The sequence below is a fragment of the Lolium perenne genome, chromosome 5, assembly GCF_019359855.2.
Source record: "Lolium perenne isolate Kyuss_39 chromosome 5, Kyuss_2.0, whole genome shotgun sequence".
In the NCBI taxonomy this organism is placed as follows: domain Eukaryota; kingdom Viridiplantae; phylum Streptophyta; class Magnoliopsida; order Poales; family Poaceae; genus Lolium; species Lolium perenne.
The window spans coordinates 162043038-162061446 of record NC_067248.2 but is presented as its reverse complement, the minus strand read 5'-3'; the positions used below and the strand labels follow the sequence as shown (position 1 = coordinate 162061446).

Sequence of the window (18409 nt, the reverse complement as noted above, 5' to 3'; positions counted from 1 at the left end):
GTGGTGCGCCGGCAGTAGCTGACATATCGCCGGCGCACTACATGGTGCGCCGGCAGTGTCCATTTATCACCGGTGCGTTCGCACCGGCGGGCTCGTGGTGCGCCGGCAATGGGCCTTTTAGGTTCGCCGGCGGTAGGCCTTTTCCTAGTAGTGCTTAGCAAACAGAAGCTTAGAGCTAGGTTACCCTAGTACTTAGCCATCTTGACGAGATCTCAGCCGAACTATTCGGCACCCCATTGTAACCCATTATCATCATAATCAAGAACAGACAGGCAGGACGTAAGGGTTTTACCTCATCGAGGGCCCCGAACCTGGGTAAATCGCTCTCCCCGCTTGTCTGTGAACCGATGTCTCGTGTCAGCTTGCAGGATTCCATCAACCCTAAGCCCCTATCGGAGGGCATTGCCGAGGAGCACCCTCGACACCTATGTTAAGGGCTTCGATTGGAAGCGCCGACACCAAATTTGTGCTCAAAACATGCTACCCGGCCGCTGTATGGGGGCGCCGGTGTGGGAATAGCATCCCCAAATAGAACATATTGTGCCAGCGCCCCCCATACAGTAGTGCCGGCGCCTATTTGGGGGGGGGGGGGGGCACCGATGGAGATGCTCTAAGTCATGCCTATTGGCAGTGGTGCCTGCAACTATCGTCGCTAGAGAGGTTTGCAATTTCCTTGCCACGTTGGTTGCTGCCTACCCAGGATCTACAGTTGATTAATGGGTGCACCCCTTTGTTTTGGCATGTTTTTCAAATTAAGTGAACGATGGTAACTAGCAGTTGAGCATGCAATATCATTACGGGTGGGATACATACGCGTGATTAGAGCATCTCCAGTCGCGTCCCCCAAACCGTCCTCCAAAGCGCGCCGGATCGAGCGTTTGGGGGACGTGTTTTGTTCGTACCGCGTTTGGGGGACGTCGCTCCCCAGCCGCGTCCCCCAAACGCTGCCCCCAAACATTAAATAAGGGGTTTTGAAAACACAACCATTTATTAAATATAGCATACAAATAAATATGTTTGTGGAGATTGTTTTCAAATTAAAATACAACGAACAATAAAACAACAAATAAATAGGGCTAGATCAATGTGCCGCGGCGCGGCCTCTTCCTCTTCTCCGCCTCGACGTTAAGCACGTCCTGGAGGGCCGCGATGATCAGCAAATGCTCTCGGAGGTCGTCGTCGATCATCTCGTCATCGCTATCCATGTCTGAAGCAAAATCAATGTTTAAAATTGCGCCACGGCAGACGACGCAACGAACAGCGCCCAATCGTGCATACCTGGCAAGTCGTCGAGCACCTTGTGTGCGTGGAGGTGGGGCGGATTTGACACCGCTTTGTAGGACGCGCAGGCGAAGCGACGGCGGTGGAACGACCGGCGAGAGAGTGCTAGCCGCGACGATGGTGCCGACTCTCAGAATAGATCAGTCGTCGAAACGGCCGGCAAATCCAGCGGCGGCGGAGAGGTGGAAGGCGCGGGAGGGAACCAACGATTTATGGAAATAGTCGCCGATATGTGGGAGCCCGCCTCTCTTTTCGTTGTGTCTGGCGTGTCCGGAGCGTCTCCTGTGGAACGGGGACAGCCTCGGGGTGCCGGACCCCTTATCGGAGCACGCCGGTAAAAAGCGGTTTTCAGGGCGCGGCTAGAAACTTTTTTTTTTCTGGCACGCCCCATTTAAGGGACAGTTTGAGGGACCGGACCGGAGATGCTCTTAACTGGCAGTGAAGTTGGAACGGAAAGTGGAGGAGCCGAGGAGGCTCTCGCGCGCGGCGTGTGGTGGCTTCCCCTTAAAATTGTCCCTGAAGTCCTAAACCCCAACCATTGGCATTTCCCTAGATCTCGCCGCTGCCTAGCCCAACACCATGGCCGCTTTGCCTGCTGCCTCCGATAAAACGGTAAGCAGCGCTGAGGGAAGTATCTCCGCCGGCACAGAGAACGATCTGCCGGCGGAGAAGCCCTCCTGGCGAGACCGCTTGCTCCGGCTCCTCTGCCCTGCCCTGCGTTCACTGGGCATCCGCGGCTTAAAGATCTTGAGCAAGTCCCTCCATGAGCGCTTCGACAAGTTCGACCCGGACTTCCGTCATGGGGTGGTCAGCGCCTGGGTTATCATGGCTACAATCTTGGTGCTCGCCCTCGCCGTACCTCCCCTCCTGCTGGTCTACTTCCTCGGGCAGCAGGTGGCCCAGGTGTGGGTCAAGGCGGCCACACTTTGCTTCTACGTCTTCTTCATCCTCTTCCTCTGCGTCTGGCGGAACTGGCGGCACTACCCCGACTTCCTCCGTCTCTCCTACGGACTCCTACTCGTCTATTTCGCCGCCGGCGTGATCGGCCTGCTGCGCACCACCGTCTTCTTCCTGCACCTGACCACGGCGTGGGCCGTCGGATACCTGGGGTACTACCTCGTTGTGCACCGCCTGAACAAGGGCACCCAGGAGGCCATCGACGTGTTACCTAGCCCTTCCATCTCCATTGGGTGGTTCATCGTCGCGGTGCTCTGGACCGCACTCACGGCCGCGGTCTTGTACGGACAGAGCATGACCAAGACGTTGGACATTGTTTTCGTCCTCTTTTACATGGGCTGGATCCATGCCGTCCTGTGGGTAGCACACGCCGCTGGTGACCTTATGCTCACAATTCTCCTACTCTTCACCAACACCGAGCCACTGCCGGAGCTGTCGTCGCTGCTGGTCTCATGTGTGATTGCTTCTCCTTTCATCGGTCTTTTATCTGCTTTCCTCTCTGTCTTGTTCCAGTGGCTATTGCTCATGGCATTGGTTGCGTTCCTTGGCTACAATGTTGCTCCTTTTACACACAAAGTGTGGTACACAGTGCTGCCGCGCCAACCACCAAGGTATGGACGTATGGGAACCGGGATCAGTGATATCTGCATTGTAACTCCCGAAATGTGCAAAAATATAGGATAATATCACTGACACTAGAGTAATTTGTTGCTTTGTTCAGTACACAGGGTCACAGGCAACGGTGAATCAAGACAACATGAAGAGTGAGATTCAGCAAGGCAATCTTGGGCAGACGAAGTTTGATCCCCCACTTGTTGAAGCACCAAAGTGAAACAATTGCAACTGCCGGGAAGACTGCAGCTCTTCTGCTGTTAACAAGTTTTTCTGCTGCTATTCTGCTATATTATCCATTTTGCAAGCACGGTTTCAGTGTTTTTAGGCAAACTAGCACAGTGGCCCTCGTGCTCTAGTTGGTTTCGTGAAATAAAAGTATGGTTTAATTTATATCACAATATTTTTCATTATGTGACAATAAAACTAATTCAAAAACTATTGCAAATCTTTGGGTAAAAACATACCACGTATGCAATAAACATTTTTGGCAATCTAAAGTTTGTTCATGAATAAATTATCATGTCATATGTCATGTATGTGAAGTGAGAGCTATTTGATCGTCCATCACACAACCATGCAAAATAACGAAGCAGTAGAGTGGGATATCAGCCAAAAGTGCCATAAATACTCTTTGCAAATATCATCTACTGATAGCAGTGGCATCTCTTAAACAACATCATAAGGTGATCTTCCACTTGCGCAGAAATGCTGAATGAAGTTATAGATGAAACTTTCACCAAAGGTGAATGGATGTGAGCTGACTTCAAACAAAGCTTGCGGACTCAGCACCCTGAATTACAGAAGTAAAAGAATCATAAGACACCAAATTTGATGTGTATTAAACCATTAGAATAGTGTTAACAAGCTGGAAGGAGAACCGTAAGAAAATAAACTGATACATGACCAAAATAAATAAGCTCATGTATAAAATAATTTGAGAGAGACATGGGTAGTCACTCTTCCAATATTATATTTTTAGAAAGAGCTTTCTGAGATATTAGACAAATTTGGATGAACTAACTGTTGTATCAAATGTTGAACTGAAAGTTCATCTACAAGATACATTAGTAAATAAAATGACTGCCTACGGAGTTTAATAATTTCAACCCATCAAATTTTCAAAACGTAAGGAACTTCCAGGAAACAACATACTTAACAACGGTTGACGTAACAATAAGGGCATACAAATTTATAGTCGTATGACAGTTCCGCACCAATATCCCTTCCAAGTTCCTTTGATCTTCAAAGTTACCAAAGTTTAGGAAACATGTGGTCATGATTATTTCTAGCTTCATTTTGTTAGAGTTTAGCTAAATGTTGATGTCGGCAATCACTTGGCACATTAAGCAGAAATGTTTGATTTCTTCATCCTAGTTGTTAAGGACCACTAATAACAATATTTGACTCCTTTGCAAATTCAAGGTACATGTGCTACTCCAAATCTAATGCACTGGTGGTCATATGCACGCGCAACAATAGTCGATGCACACTAATATCAAATGTTGAACTTAAAATTCATCTACAACATACATTAGTAAATAAAATGACTGCTTAGGGCGCGTTTGATAACTTCAACCCATCAAATTTTCAAAATGTAAGGTACTTTCATGAAACAACATACTTAACGACAGCTAATGTAACAAAAAGGGCATATAAATTTATAGTCGCATGACAGTTCGAACCACCAATATCTCAAACCTACAAGAATGGAGAGGAAGAATGTGTGACCAGAACCTCTAAAACAGAGACATGTATTTTAGAATGCTTGCTTTAGATTCTTTTGTTTTTGCGGAAAATGCTTGCTTTAGATTCATTGCCCCTTTGAGCCCAACAATTCAGTATCCTAGCTATCTTGTAAGATGAAATCCTGATAACTTGGCATATCCTAGAACAAATGGAAACACATTTGCTGGGAACGCTACTAGCCTGCTCCAAATCTAATGCACTACTGATGTATGCACGTGCAACGAACTACTACTCGAGGGAAATTATCTGAGAAAAAAAGTTGAGTGCATGACCAAGCAATAATTTAATGAAGTGGATGAACAACAATGGCGTCATATGTAGAGGGAACAACAGACGAGACAAGTGGAGTGAGGCTTTACCAATGAATCAACGGGAAGTCGTTGCTCGATCTGGAGCGAGGAGCGAGGAGCGCCGCAGGTGGCCAGGCGAGGAAGTAGGCGTAGATCGGGTGGCCATACTCCTTGACACCATCTGTCGGCAGGCGTAGGTCGTCTTTTTGGGTCCTAATTGGGATTTGTAAGAGCATCTCCAGTCGCGTCCCCCAAACCGTCCCCCAAAGGGATTTGGGGCGCGCCGGACAGAAAATGCGTTCCAGCCGCGTCTCCCAAAGCCCTTTTTTGTCCGGCGCGCCCCCATACGGTGTCCGGCGCCCCGAGCCCGTCCCCGTCCCACAGGGGACGCTCCGGGGACGCCGGACACAACGAAAAGCGAGGCGGGCTCCCACATGTCGGCGACTATTTGCATAAACCGTTGGTTCGCGCCTCTTTTCTCGTCGCTCCTTCCTTCCCGCGCCTCCCACCCCACCGCCGCCGCTGGATTTCCCGGCCGTTTGGGCGTCTGATCTGTGCTGCGAGTCAGCACCGTTGTCGCGGCTGGGGCTCCCGCCGGTCGTGCCGCCGCCGCCGCGTCGCCAGCGCCTCCCAGAACGCGCCGTCAAATCCGCCCCACCTCCGCGCACAGAAGGTGCTCGACGACTTGCCAGGTAGGCGCGATTGGTCGCTGTTTGTTGCGTCGTCTGCCTCGGCGCAATTTTAACCATTGATTTTGCTTTAGCCATGGACAGCGACGATGAGATGGTTGCCCTGCTGCTGGAGGACGAGCAAGCGTTCGACGACGACCTGCGGGAGCATTTGCTGATCATCGCGTCCCTCCAGGGCATGCTTGACGCTGAGGCGGAGAAGAGGAAGAGGCCGCGCCGCGGAGGATCAAGGCCGGGAAGAAGGAAGTCGAAGCCCCGGCAGAGGATGGAGGGGCATGCCATGCTGCAGAACGACTACTTCGCCGACGGGGCAACACATGCCGACAATTTTCGGCGCCGGTACAGGATGAGCAAGGGCCTGTTCATGAATATCCTCCACGGCGTTCGAGAGTTCGACCCCTACTTCAAGCTCAAGGTCGACGCTGTAGGCGTTCTCGGGTTCTCATCCATTCAGAAGTGCACCGCCGCCATGAGGATGCTTGCATACGGAGCACCTGCCGATACACAGGACGACTACCTTCGCATGAGTGAGTCTACTGCCATTGAGTGCATGTACAAGTTTTGCCGAGCTGTGGTGGGAAAGTTTGGCAAATACTACTTGAGAGGGCCAACTGAGGAAGAGACTGCAAGGATCATGGCACAAAATGCTGCCAGAGGATTTCCTGGAATGCTTGGAAGCATCGATTGCATGCACTGGGCATGGAAGAACTGCCCGTTTGCTTGGCAAGGTATATACAAAGGGCGTCATGGATATTGCAGTGTGGTGCTTGAAGCTGTGGCAGATTATGACCTGTGGATTTGGCATTCTTTCTTTGGCATGGCGGGATCACACAATGACATTAACGTGTTGCAGCGGTCTCCGGTGTTCAGCAGACTAGTGGAAGGGCATGCTCCACCATGCAACTATGAGATCAATGGCCACCAATATACCAAAGGCTATTATCTAGCCGATGGTATATATCCAAAATGGGCCACTTTTGTCAAAACAATCTCGAATCCATCAGGTCTGAAGAATTCTCACTTTGCTACACGACAGGAGGCTGATACGTCCCCGACGTATCCATAATTTCTGTCGTTCCATGCTTGTTTTATGACAATACTTACATGTTTTGCTTGCACTTTATGATGATTTCATGCATTTTCCGGAACTAACCTATTAACGAGATGCCACAGTGCCAGTTCCTGTTTTCTGCTGTTTTTGGTTCCAGAAAGGCTGTTCGGGCAATATTCTCGGAATTGGACGAAATCAACGCCAAACCTCCTATTTTTCCCGGAAGCATCCAGAACACCGAAGAGGAGTCGGAGAGGGGCCAGAGGGGCACCAGACCATAAGGCAGCGCGGCCTGGCCTGGGCCCGCGCCACCCTATGGTGTGGCGCCCCCAGGTGCCCCCCTGCGCCGCCTCTTCGCCTATAAAATCCCTTTCGACCTAAAAACGCGATACCAATTGACGAAACTCCAGAAAGACTCCAGGGGCGCCGCCGCCATCGCGAAACTCCAATTCGGGGGACAGAACTCTGTTCCGGCACCCTGCCGGAACGGGGAAGTGCCCCCGGAAGCCATCTCCATCAACGTCACCGCCTCCATCATGCTCCGTGAGTAGTTCCCCCATGGACTACGGGTTCTAGCAGTAGCTATGTCGGTATACTCTCCCCCATGTACTTCAATACAATGGTCTCATGAGCTGCCTTACATGATTGAGATTCATCTGATGTAATCGGTGTTGTGTTTGTTGGGATCCGATGGATGATACATTATGATTAGTCTATCTATAAAGTTTGTGAAGTTATTGTTGCTGCAATCTTGTTATGCTTAATGCTTGTCACTAGGGCCCGAGTGGCATGATCTTAGATTTGAGCTCTATACTTATTGCTTAGATTGTATCTACAAGTTGTATGCACATGTCACTGTCCGGAACCAAAGGCCCCGAAGTGACAAGAATCGGGACAACCGGAGGGGATGGTAGTGATGTGAGGATCACATGTTTTCACGGTGTGTTAATGCTTTGCTCCGGTACTCTATTAAAAGGAGTACCTTAATATCCAGTAGTTTCCCTTGAGGCCCGGCTGCCACCGGCTGGTAGGACAAAAGATGTTGTGCAAGTTTCTCATTGCGAGCACGTACGACTATATACGGAAAACATGCCTACATAATTAATAAGCCTGATGTTCTATCTTAATGCTTTGATTCCTGTCAATTGCCCAACTGTAATTTGTTCACCCAACACTTGTCACTTATTGGAGAGTTACCACTAGTGTAGATCGCTGGGAACCCCGGTCCATATTTCATCATCAAATACTTGTTCTACATGTCATCATATTACCTCCGTGTTACTATTACTGCTGCTGTGTTACTATTACTACTGCTCTCATATTACTGCTACTTTCACATCACCCCTGTTACTAGTGCTTTTCCAGGTGCAGCTGAATTGACAACTCAGTTGTTAAGGCTTATAAGTATTCTTTACCTCCCCTTGTGTCGAATCAATAAATTTGGGTTATACTACCCTCGAAGACTATCGCGATCCCCTATACTTGTGGGTCATCAAGACTGTTTTCTGGCGCCGTTGCCGGGGAGGCATAGCTCTACTCATAAGTTCACCTGGGGAGTACACTCTACCTCTCTCTCTGTTTTATTTTATTTTGTTTTGCTTAGTTTACTTTTGTCTAGTTTATTTGTGCTTAGTTTATTTCTGTCTAGCGTTATTTTGCGTAGTTTACTTTTGCTTAGTTTATTTTTGTCTTGTTTTATTTGTCTCATATACCCAAAAATCCATAAAAATTTGAAAAACCAAAAAATTAAAAACTACTGTTATGGGAGAACCAACAACCTACTTGGAGCTCATAGAATGTTATAATAATTATAGGAAATCAAGAGCTGGTGAAATAATGAGTGCTATGATAGAAAAAATGGATACAATTGCTAAAATCTTGCTTAAACGCCATGATATAAACTGTTGCTCTCAACAGGATACTAAACATCTTAAATTTCAATGTGGCTTTAGTGAGGAATTTTTAATTAAGAACTATAATCGGAATTGCTATATTCATTATGGGTTCGAAGAGGTAGAACAATTTGTCGTGTTTATGGGAGCCTCTGAGATCGAATCCTTCATGGTTGAGAATTATGAAACTTGTGTTGTTTGTAAGGACCTTAAAGATTATGTCTCTTCTATCCTTAATTGTTGCATAGAATGCTTCGGTAATAATCCTTATATCATTGATTATAAAGAGAGACACATTAATGCACAAGAATGCACTCACAATTTGCAGGAACCGGTGGAAGAAGAAATTGATGAACCTGAAAGCTCATTGGATGAAAAAGAGGAGGAAATTGATGAACCTGAAAGCTCATTGGATGAAAAAGAAGAGGAGAGCGACGAACAAAAGGAGGAAGAATGGATTAGCTACCCATGCCAACCTTCTAATGAGAGTAACTCTTTATCTCTTACACTATTTGATTGTCCTCCATGCTTACCGAAAGAGGTTGAATGTTATGTTCCTGTGGATTCTCTTGAAATAGTACCTATGAGTAAAACTTGTGAGAATAATTATGCTACTGTTATATATGATAATCCATGCTACTTTGATAAATCTTATGATAATGCTTTGTTTGTGCCTGATGTCGAAATGCATGGTACTAAAGAATTTTGTTTGGCAAATGTCTATGATAAAGCTCTAGATGATGGTCCTATGTTACTTGATAATATTAATTGTACTACTAATGAAAATGGGATTGGAGAGTTATTGACTTTATCTATGTGTCCCATATCTCTTGAGATTGATCAACTACCTTGTTATATTATTAATAAAAGTAAGTTCGAAAGTTTTAATTCCACTATTCTTGAACTTGATAAAAATTATATGTTTGTGGATCATGAAAAGTATGCTGCATGTGATAGTTATATTGTTGAGTTTGTTCATGAAGCTACTGAAAATTATTATGAGAGAGGAAAATATGGTTGTAGAAATTTGTATGGTACTAAAACACCTCTCTATATGCTTAAAATTTTGAAGTTATACTTATTCTATCTTCCTATGCTTGTTACTTTGCTTTTCATGAACTTGTTTATTTACAAGATTCCTTTGCATAGGAAGCATGTTAGGCTTAAATGTGTTATGGATTTGCTTCTTGATGCTCTCTTTTGCTTCAAATACTATTTCTTGCGAGTGCATCATTAAAACTGCTGAGCCCATCTTAATGGCTATAAAGAAAGCAACTTCTTGGGAGATAACCCATGTGTTATTTTGCTACAGTACTTTGTTTTATATTTGTGTCTTGGAAGTTGTTTACTACTGTAGCAACCTCTCCTTATCTTAGTTTTGTGTTTTGTTGTGCCAAGTGAAGCCTCTAATCGAAGGTTGATACTATATTTGGATTTCTGCGCAGAAACAGATTTCTATCTGTCACGAATCTTGGTCCAATTCTCTGTAGGAAACTCAGAAAATTATGCCAATTTACGTGCGTGTTCCTCAGATATGTACGCAACTTTCATTAGTTTTGAGTTTTCTGATTTGAGCAACGGAAGTATTTTATTAAAATTCGTCTTTACTAGCTGTTCTGTTTTGGCAGATTCTGTCTCTGTTTTTTTGCATTGTCTCTTGTGGACTTTAAGCGAGCTTTTCTAGACGTAGAGAGCTGTAGCTAATGTTTTATTGAGTTCTTGCAATGTGCCACTACAGGACCAAGGTGGATTCAAATTTTTTGAGTACTAACCCCTCTAATGAAGTTTATGAGAAGTTTGTTGTGAAGGAAGTTTTCAAGGGTCAAGAGAGGAGGATGATATATGATCAAGAAGAGTGAAAAGTCTAAGCTTGGGGATGCCCCCGTGGTTCATCCCTGCATATTTCAAGAAGACTCAAGCGTCTAAGCTTGGGGATGCCCAAGGCATCCCCTTCTTCATCAACTTATCAGGTTCCTCCCCTGAAACTATATTTTTATTCAGTCACATCATATGTGTTTTACTTAGAGCGTCTGTGTGCTTTTATTTTTGTTTTTTGTTTGAATAAGATCGGATCCTAGCAATCCTTGATTGGGAGAGATACACGCTCCGCTTTTTCATATGAACACTTGTTCTTCGTTTTACTTTTAATGTTCAAATGATAAAAGTTGGAAGCTACAATACTTATTGTTTGGTTGGAAACAGAAAATGCCTCATATGTTGTGGATAATTTGACACTTGGCAATTGTTTTGAGCTCTCAAGTAGATCATAAGTTTTTGCATGTAGTTTAAACCTATTAGTGGAGAACTACCGTAAAGCTTGTTAAAATTGGTTTGCATAATTGATCTCTCTTAAGGTCTAGATATTTTCTGGTAAAAGTGTTTGAGCAACAAGGAAGACAGTGTAGAGTATTATAATGCTTGCGATATGTTCTTATGTAAGTTTTGCTGTACCGGTTCATACTTGTGTTTGCTTCAAACAACCTTGCTGGCCTAAACCTTGTATCGAGAGGGAATACTTCTCATGCATCCAAAATCCTTGAGCCAACCACTATGCCAATTGTGTCCACCATACCTACCTACTATGTGGTATTTCCTGCCATTCCAAAGTAAATTGCTTGAGTGCTACCTTTAAATAATTCAAAATGCTTCTCAATTTGTGTTAATGTTTTATAGCTCATGAGGAAGTATGTGGTGTTTAGCTTTCAACCTTGTCATTTACTTTTGACGGACTCTCATATGGACTAGTGGCACATCCGCTTATCCAATAATTTTGCAAAAAGAGCTGGCAATGGGATTCCCAGTCCCGAATTAATTAACTTAAATAGACACTCCTCCATGGTTTGTGATTGTTGGACGGCACCCGAAGGATTCGGTTAGCCATGGCTTGTGTAAGCAAAGGTTGGGAGGAGTGTCATCATCATAATAAAACTAAAATAAAAAGGCACTCCTTCATGGTATGAGATTGTTGGCAGGCACCCGAGGATTCGGTTAGCCATGGTTTGTGAAAGAAAGGTTGGAAGGAGTGCCACCCAAAAATATGCAATAATTCATGGGAGCCGCTCTTGAAAGTCTGGTTGGCGAGGTAGTTAGTGTACCCATTACCATTCGTTGACAACAACATACACCTCTCAAAATTTTACTTTTTATGCTCTCTATATGTTTTCAAAACCAAAGCTCTAGCACAAATATAGCAATCGATGCTTTCCTCTTTGAAGGACCATTCTTTTACTTTATGTTGAGTCAGTTTACCCATTTCCTCCCACCTTAGAAGCAAACACTTGTGTTAACTGTGCATTGATTCTTACATACTTGCATATTTGCATTCATCATATTACTTTGTGTTGACAATTATCCATGAGATATGCATGTTGAAAGTTGAAAGCAACCGCTGAAACTTATATCTTCCTTTGTGTTGCTTCGATGCCTTTACTTTGAATCTATTGCTTTATGAGTTAACTCTTATGCAATCTTTTGATGCTTGTCTTGAAAGTACTATTCATGAAAAGTTTTGCTATATGTTATCTACTTGTTAGAAACTATAGATCATTGCCTTGAGTCACTTCATTCATTTCATATGCTTTGTAATAGTATGATCAAGGTTATGTAAGAAGCATGTCACTACAGAAATTATTTTTTATCGTTTACCTGCTCGGGACGAGCAGGAACTAAGCTTGGGGATGCTGATACGTCCCCGACGTATCCATAATTTCTGTCGTTCCATGCTTGTTTTATGACAATACTTACATGTTTTGCTTGCACTTTATGATGATTTCATGCATTTTCCGGAAATAACCTATTAACGAGATGCCACAGTGCCAGTTCCTGTTTTCTGCTGTTTTTGGTTCCAGAAAGGCTGTTCGGGCAATATTCTCGGAATTGGACGAAATCAACGCACAACCGCATATTATTCCCGTAAGCATCCAGAACACCGAAGAGGAGTCGGAGAGGGGCCAGAGGGGCACCAGACCATAAGGCGGCGCGGCCTGGCCTGGGCCCGCGCCACCCTATGGTGTGGCGCCCCCAGGTGCCCCCCTGCGCTGCCTCTTCGCCTATAAAATCCCTTTCGACCTAAAAACGCGATACCAATTGACGAAACTCCAGAAAGACTCCAGGGGCGCCGCCGCCATCGCGAAACTCCAATTCGGGGGACAGAACTCTGTTCCGGCACCCTGCCGGAACGGGGAAGTGCCCCCGGAAGCCATCTCCATCAACGCCACCGCCTCCATCATGCTCCGTGAGTAGTTCCCCCATGGACTACGGGTTCTAGCAGTAGCTATGTCGGTATACTCTCCCCCATGTATTTCAATACAATGGTCTCATGAGCTGCCTTACATGATTGAGATTCATCTGATGTAATCGGTGTTGTGTTTGTTGGGATCCGATGGATGATACATTATGATTAGTCTATCTATAAAGTTTGTGAAGTTATTGTTGCTGCAATCTTGTTATGCTTAATGCTTGTCACTAGGGCCCGAGTGGCATGATCTTAGATTTGAGCTCTATACTTATTGCTTAGATTGTATCTACAAGTTGTATGCACATGTCACTGTCCGGAACCAAAGGCCCCGAAGTGACAAGAATCGGGACAACCGGAGGGGATGGTAGTGATGTGAGGATCACATGTTTTCACGGTGTGTTAATGCTTTGCTCCGGTACTCTATTAAAAGGAGTACCTTAATATCCAGTAGTTTCCCTTGAGGCCCGGCTGCCACCGGCTGGTAGGACAAAAGATGTTGTGCAAGTTTCTCATTGCGAGCACGTACGACTATATACGGAAAGCATGCCTACATAATTAATAAGCCTGATGTTCTATCTTAATGCTTTGATTCCTGTCAATTGCCCAACTGTAATTTGTTCACCCAACACTTGTCACTTATTGGAGAGTTACCACTAGTGTAGATCGCTGGGAACCCCGGTCCATATTTCATCATCAAATACTTGTTCTACATGTCATCATATTACCTCCGTGTTACTATTACTGCTGCTGTGTTACTATTACTACTGCTCTCATATTACTGCTACTTTCACATCACCCCTGTTACTAGTGCTTTTCCAGGTGCAGCTGAATTGACAACTCAGTTGTTAAGACTTATAAGTATTCTTTACCTCCCCTTGTGTCGAATCAATAAATTTGGGTTATACTACCCTCGAAGACTATCGCGATCCCCTATACTTGTGGGTCATCAGAGGCTTGCAAGAAGGATGTCGAGCGGGCATTTGGTGTGCTTCAAGCACAATTTGCCATTGTCCGGTACCCTGCTCTAAGCTGGTCTCACGACCAAATGTGGGAGGTGATGCAGGCTTGTGTGATCATGCACAACATGATCATCGAGGATGACCGCAAGAATCATGTTAGGTCACATGTTGGTCCCTATGAGTGTCAAGGCCCTCTCGCGGAGGTTGATCATGAGTTGCCTGCAGATTTTGCTGATTTTCTCGCCATGCACGCAGAGATCCGTGACAGCAATGTGCATGAGCAACTTCAAGCTGATCTCGTTGAGCATTTGTGGAGGATCAAAGGAAATACCGTGGCACCTTGATGTATCATCTAGCCCTCTTTATTATATTTGATTACTTGTTTTATTGTTTGTTGTAATTTAATTTGAAAACAATCCTCGAAAACATTTTTTTTCATATGCTACATTTGATATAAATGGTTTATGTGCTAAAAAAATTATTTTAAATGTTTGGGGGCGGCGTTTGGGGGACGCGGCTGGGGAGCGACGTCCCCCAAACGCGGCACGAACAAAACACGTCCCCCAAACGCTCAATCCGGCGCGGTTTGGGGGACGGTTTGGGGGACGCGGCTGGAGATGCTCTAATAGTTTGCTTCAGTCGAGTGACTTGCAATTTCTTTGCAAATGAATTTGTGAGCAGCAGTGGAGTATGTGCATTTTTATATATGCCCAACCTGCGGATACTCTTATTGTCGTGTTGGCCTGACTAAATTAGCAACTTTCCCTGGTTTTATCTGACAGGATGCAGCTTCATTGACTCATCATCATACCAGAAATCTGTTTTTTTTTTAACCCGATACTGGATTCTATATCGACCGATGGCCTCCTAGGATTTGTATTTTGCGCTAGCGGATCCCTCAATGGACGATAAGGGCTAATGTTAGATGAACCAGTATTTTTAGTATTCTCAGGCAATGTAAAAAACATTATTAATTACTCCCTCCGGCACTAACTTAAGACCTTTTAGATATTTTAAAGTGAATTATATACGAATCAAAATGAGTAAATCTACACACTATAAGTGGACTAGATACTAGTAACCAAAATAAGTGGGTCTATGAATAGCTAGAAAAGTCTTCTATTAGTAGTTGTTAGAGTATATCACATCTAGGCTATATTTAGTATTTTAAGATTGTACTCCAATTCTATCTCTACTAGTCTTCTTGCCCTCCAAGTCTCTAGTACTATATAAACAGCCTAAGAGGCTCAATGTAATCACTGAATATCAATACAATTAATTATATCAATCTTCATGGCATCAGATTAGATCCAGGGCCTATGGTGCGGCCGCCCAAACCGCCTCCATTGCCGCCGCCTGGCTACTATGAACAGAAGGCCAAGGCCGTCGCCGCCACCACCAGCCCCTCCACCTCCCTCACCAGCTTCTCTCCCCCGACCGTCATGGCTGCTCCCCTCTCCTATCTTAGAAGATCACTAAGCTCCTAGGGTCGCGCGCGTTTCTGGGAGAGCCGCGCGTTGCTTTCGTGGGTCCTACCCGCGTGCTGGCGTGTCGTTGCGACTCGGTGTTTGAGGCGGTTCGGCATCACGTGTACGAGCCACAGAGCCTCGCTGAAGTCGGTTTCTGTTCCTTTGACCGGGCCTTCTGTAGTCCTCTCTTCTTCTTCTTTTCTTCGGCCGCGCGGGTGTTTGGAGTCGCTCGATTTCTTCTTTTCGTTCTTGGAGCTGCGGCGTTGTGTGCGGGTGGGGGTTGCGGAGGTGCCTGCTCTCCGGGGGTGCATCGGCTTGGGTGGCGCCGCCGTGGCCGCCCGCGTTCTCCGTCGAGGCCGTTTCTTCTCCCTGGTATGGTTTCCTATCCCTATTTCTCTATCTGTGGCGTCATTTAGTGTCCGGTTTCTAAGATTCAGGTTTATTCTGTGTAGATTTATCTTCTGTTAGCTTTGTGTTTTGGAATCGGTGATGTTTGTGTGTGTGGATCCGTTTCTTGGGGATTGGGCTGGTCTGCGTTCGTTTGGTTCGTGCTTGCTGTAGATTCAACGTTTTCGTGCGGCATTTGTCTGCAGTTCTTGCCGTCCGCGCTGTGAGCACTGCATTTAGTAGTAGGGTTGCAGATCCATATCGTCTGATTGTGGTGGTTCATGGATTGCAGTGATATAAATTGTTCTACTGTAGGTTTATGTTCTGTCTTACTTAGCACGGGTTTACTGTCAAGATTCAATCTTTCTCTGTTGTATTTCGGATGGGTTGTTTTCCTACGTTTTTCTGTCATATTAGAGCTGCGTTCTTATTTTCCCTTATTTTCTAATGGTCAGTGTTTCTATTATGCTATACGGTGCTTGCTCCACTTCGATTGTTGCAACCTGCAGCTACTCCTGAATATATTAATGAGCCAGTGTCCAGCAGAACAAGAGGTGTGTGCTTGGATACTCACCTTGTATGATTTAATGTTTACCTCAATGTGCTACAATTGTCTCAGGTATTTGCATATATAAGCCAACATATTTATCCCTAGCTCAGATATGGTTGAAATTTTCAAATCCTTAACTTTTGCATGTTACCACCATTGATTGGGCTGATGGATTGTCTTCCGAGATATGCTTTGTTCAGCCCACTATCTGGATGTGTTAAATTATTTTTCAGAAAAAAAGGTTAATAGTTGTTTAGAGTGTACCTTATTGAATAAATGAGTCGCACATGGTTAGATAATTTGAGAAACTTGACTATATATGGTTATTGTAGCTGTCTGTGTTCTCTTCAAATAGCCTGTACAACTGATTCTTTTGATGAGAGAATTCAATTTGTATTTTGCGAGATGTTTTCCTAATTTTTTCTGACATTATCGTTGTGGACTTGTGAAATTATGTTGCAAAAGTTGCATGCATCTAGGCGCAGTGTCACCATCTAATGGGAAAGAGGTGATCAGAACAACCCATGCACCTCCGTCACTTCAACCAAACACAAAACTAGATCATCCTAACCCTGAAACACTATACTGTTTCTCTTCCACCATTTTTTAGAATTTTGTACCTAAATCCTCATTCAGTCTTCTTTCATTCTTTAGTTGGGTGTAATTTTCCTACCCTTCTTTTGTCGTTTGGTGCTGCTATTTTGTTTCCACAAGGTCTTGTCATTTCCCTTTCAACAAGATAAAGTTGACTTTGGTACATGTATTTGTAGATTGTCCACCGATGTGGAAGAAGCATGTGTTCTTTCACCAAGTGCATGTTCGTTTGAAGCAGATCTGTATTATTCTGACGACATGTTTTTCTCATGCTACTTGAACAGATAAACTACTAAAGCAAGGGACACTCAATGTTAAAGCTATTCAGTGCAAAAGGAGGCATTTCAACCAAACCAATGAGAGTGTGTTAGGTAGATAGAGCTAGAACAAATTAGCAGCCAGTTAAGAAAATATTTTATCCAAGTTGCATTACTTTTATATCAGTACACGCTTTAGTTTTCTCAACAGTTAGAGTTTTGAGCTGTTTTCTTTTTATTATTTCTCCATGTGATTTCTGAAGGTGTTAATTCGGTTAGGTCGTGATTGAACATTTGTTGCAGTTTTGTGTGTGTAAGAACTGTGAGGTCTTAGGATGCTATTCTCATTTATAGAGATTTATGGTTAAAGGCTTAAGACAGCACCGCTCCACCTGGTGGTGTCAGTATAATGGTACACTAACAAAGAACAAAAAATTTGATCTCTTCTCTGGTCATGGCTGTTAAAGACCTGTAGTCAGTTAGAACTTCATATTAAAAAGTTCGTACTCCCTCCGTCCATAAATAGATGCCAAAGATTTGTCCAAATTCGGATGTATCTATACACTAAATCATGGCTAGATACATTCAAATTTTGACAAACTTTTAGCATATATTTATGGACAGAGGTAGTATAATATATGATAGACAACTAGAGTATAATTTAGTATTCCAAACACCGGTTATCTTATCTTAACTTGATTTTTTTAGTTCACATGCATGATACCTTTGTCTGCAGGTGTGTACATGGTGTCCACCTATTTTCCATTTTGTACTAATTAATATTTACTTAATTTAACCATTGATAGTTCAAAATGATTTTTTCCATGTAGTTATCGTGTAATTATCAATGGTTGCCCGAGAGCTGAATTTAATTTCTGTTGGCGAACGATTTCACCGTGATCATGTTCATTTATGAGATCCATCTATTCTTATAATGTAATATTGGTTGAAGAATTTTCCCAGTAAAGTATACTCCTCTAGCTTGGTGTTTTCCTTATATGCTGCAACTTCCAAATTTTGTCAGGTGTTCTCGGTTTCTCGCATATGCAGTTCAACTGGTACTGTTTTTTTTTCTTTGTTGAAGTTTTCCCCATATATTATCTTACATATTTCAAAATTCTGACTGATGTGATTTTAGGGCGGTGTTTCCTTATTACTAGGAGGGTGTGGTTTACAAGTAGAGACACAGACAATGTTCAGTCGAGCAGAGGCAGGGCGTGGGGGACAAGTATTGATCTGCAAGGTAATGATTTTGGTTTATTGAACAATTTATATGTGCGATCTCCCCGCTGTGCTTATTGTAGTTAGTGATGATTTTCGTTTTCAAGTCGAACCCATTTGGCAGCCCAAACCCCAGCTTGATTAAGATTGTCACTCACATCATAGAAAACCACCACACCAATGAACACTCCTTCGTGTCCTCCTGTGAATGTAA

The 18409-nt window shown here is 44.2% G+C and overlaps 1 protein-coding gene and 1 long non-coding RNA gene across 2 annotated transcripts; both read left to right on the top strand.

Moving 5' to 3' along the window:
- Positions 1-5209: 5209 nt before the first annotated feature.
- LOC139831641 (uncharacterized) lies at positions 5210-6644 on the top strand. The gene is made up of 2 exons (XM_071820953.1): positions 5210-5581; positions 5653-6644. Exon 2 carries the CDS (start codon positions 5655-5657, stop codon positions 6642-6644), a length of 990 nt encoding a protein of 329 aa, XP_071677054.1. The 5' UTR covers positions 5210-5581; positions 5653-5654.
- Positions 6645-16071: 9427 nt separating this feature from the next.
- Positions 16072-18177, top strand: LOC127304903 (uncharacterized). Its single transcript, XR_007853580.2, has 4 exons — positions 16072-16127; positions 17002-17118; positions 17999-18032; positions 18113-18177. It is a non-coding gene; the product is annotated as an uncharacterized lncRNA (long non-coding RNA).
- Positions 18178-18409: the final 232 nt, after the last annotated feature.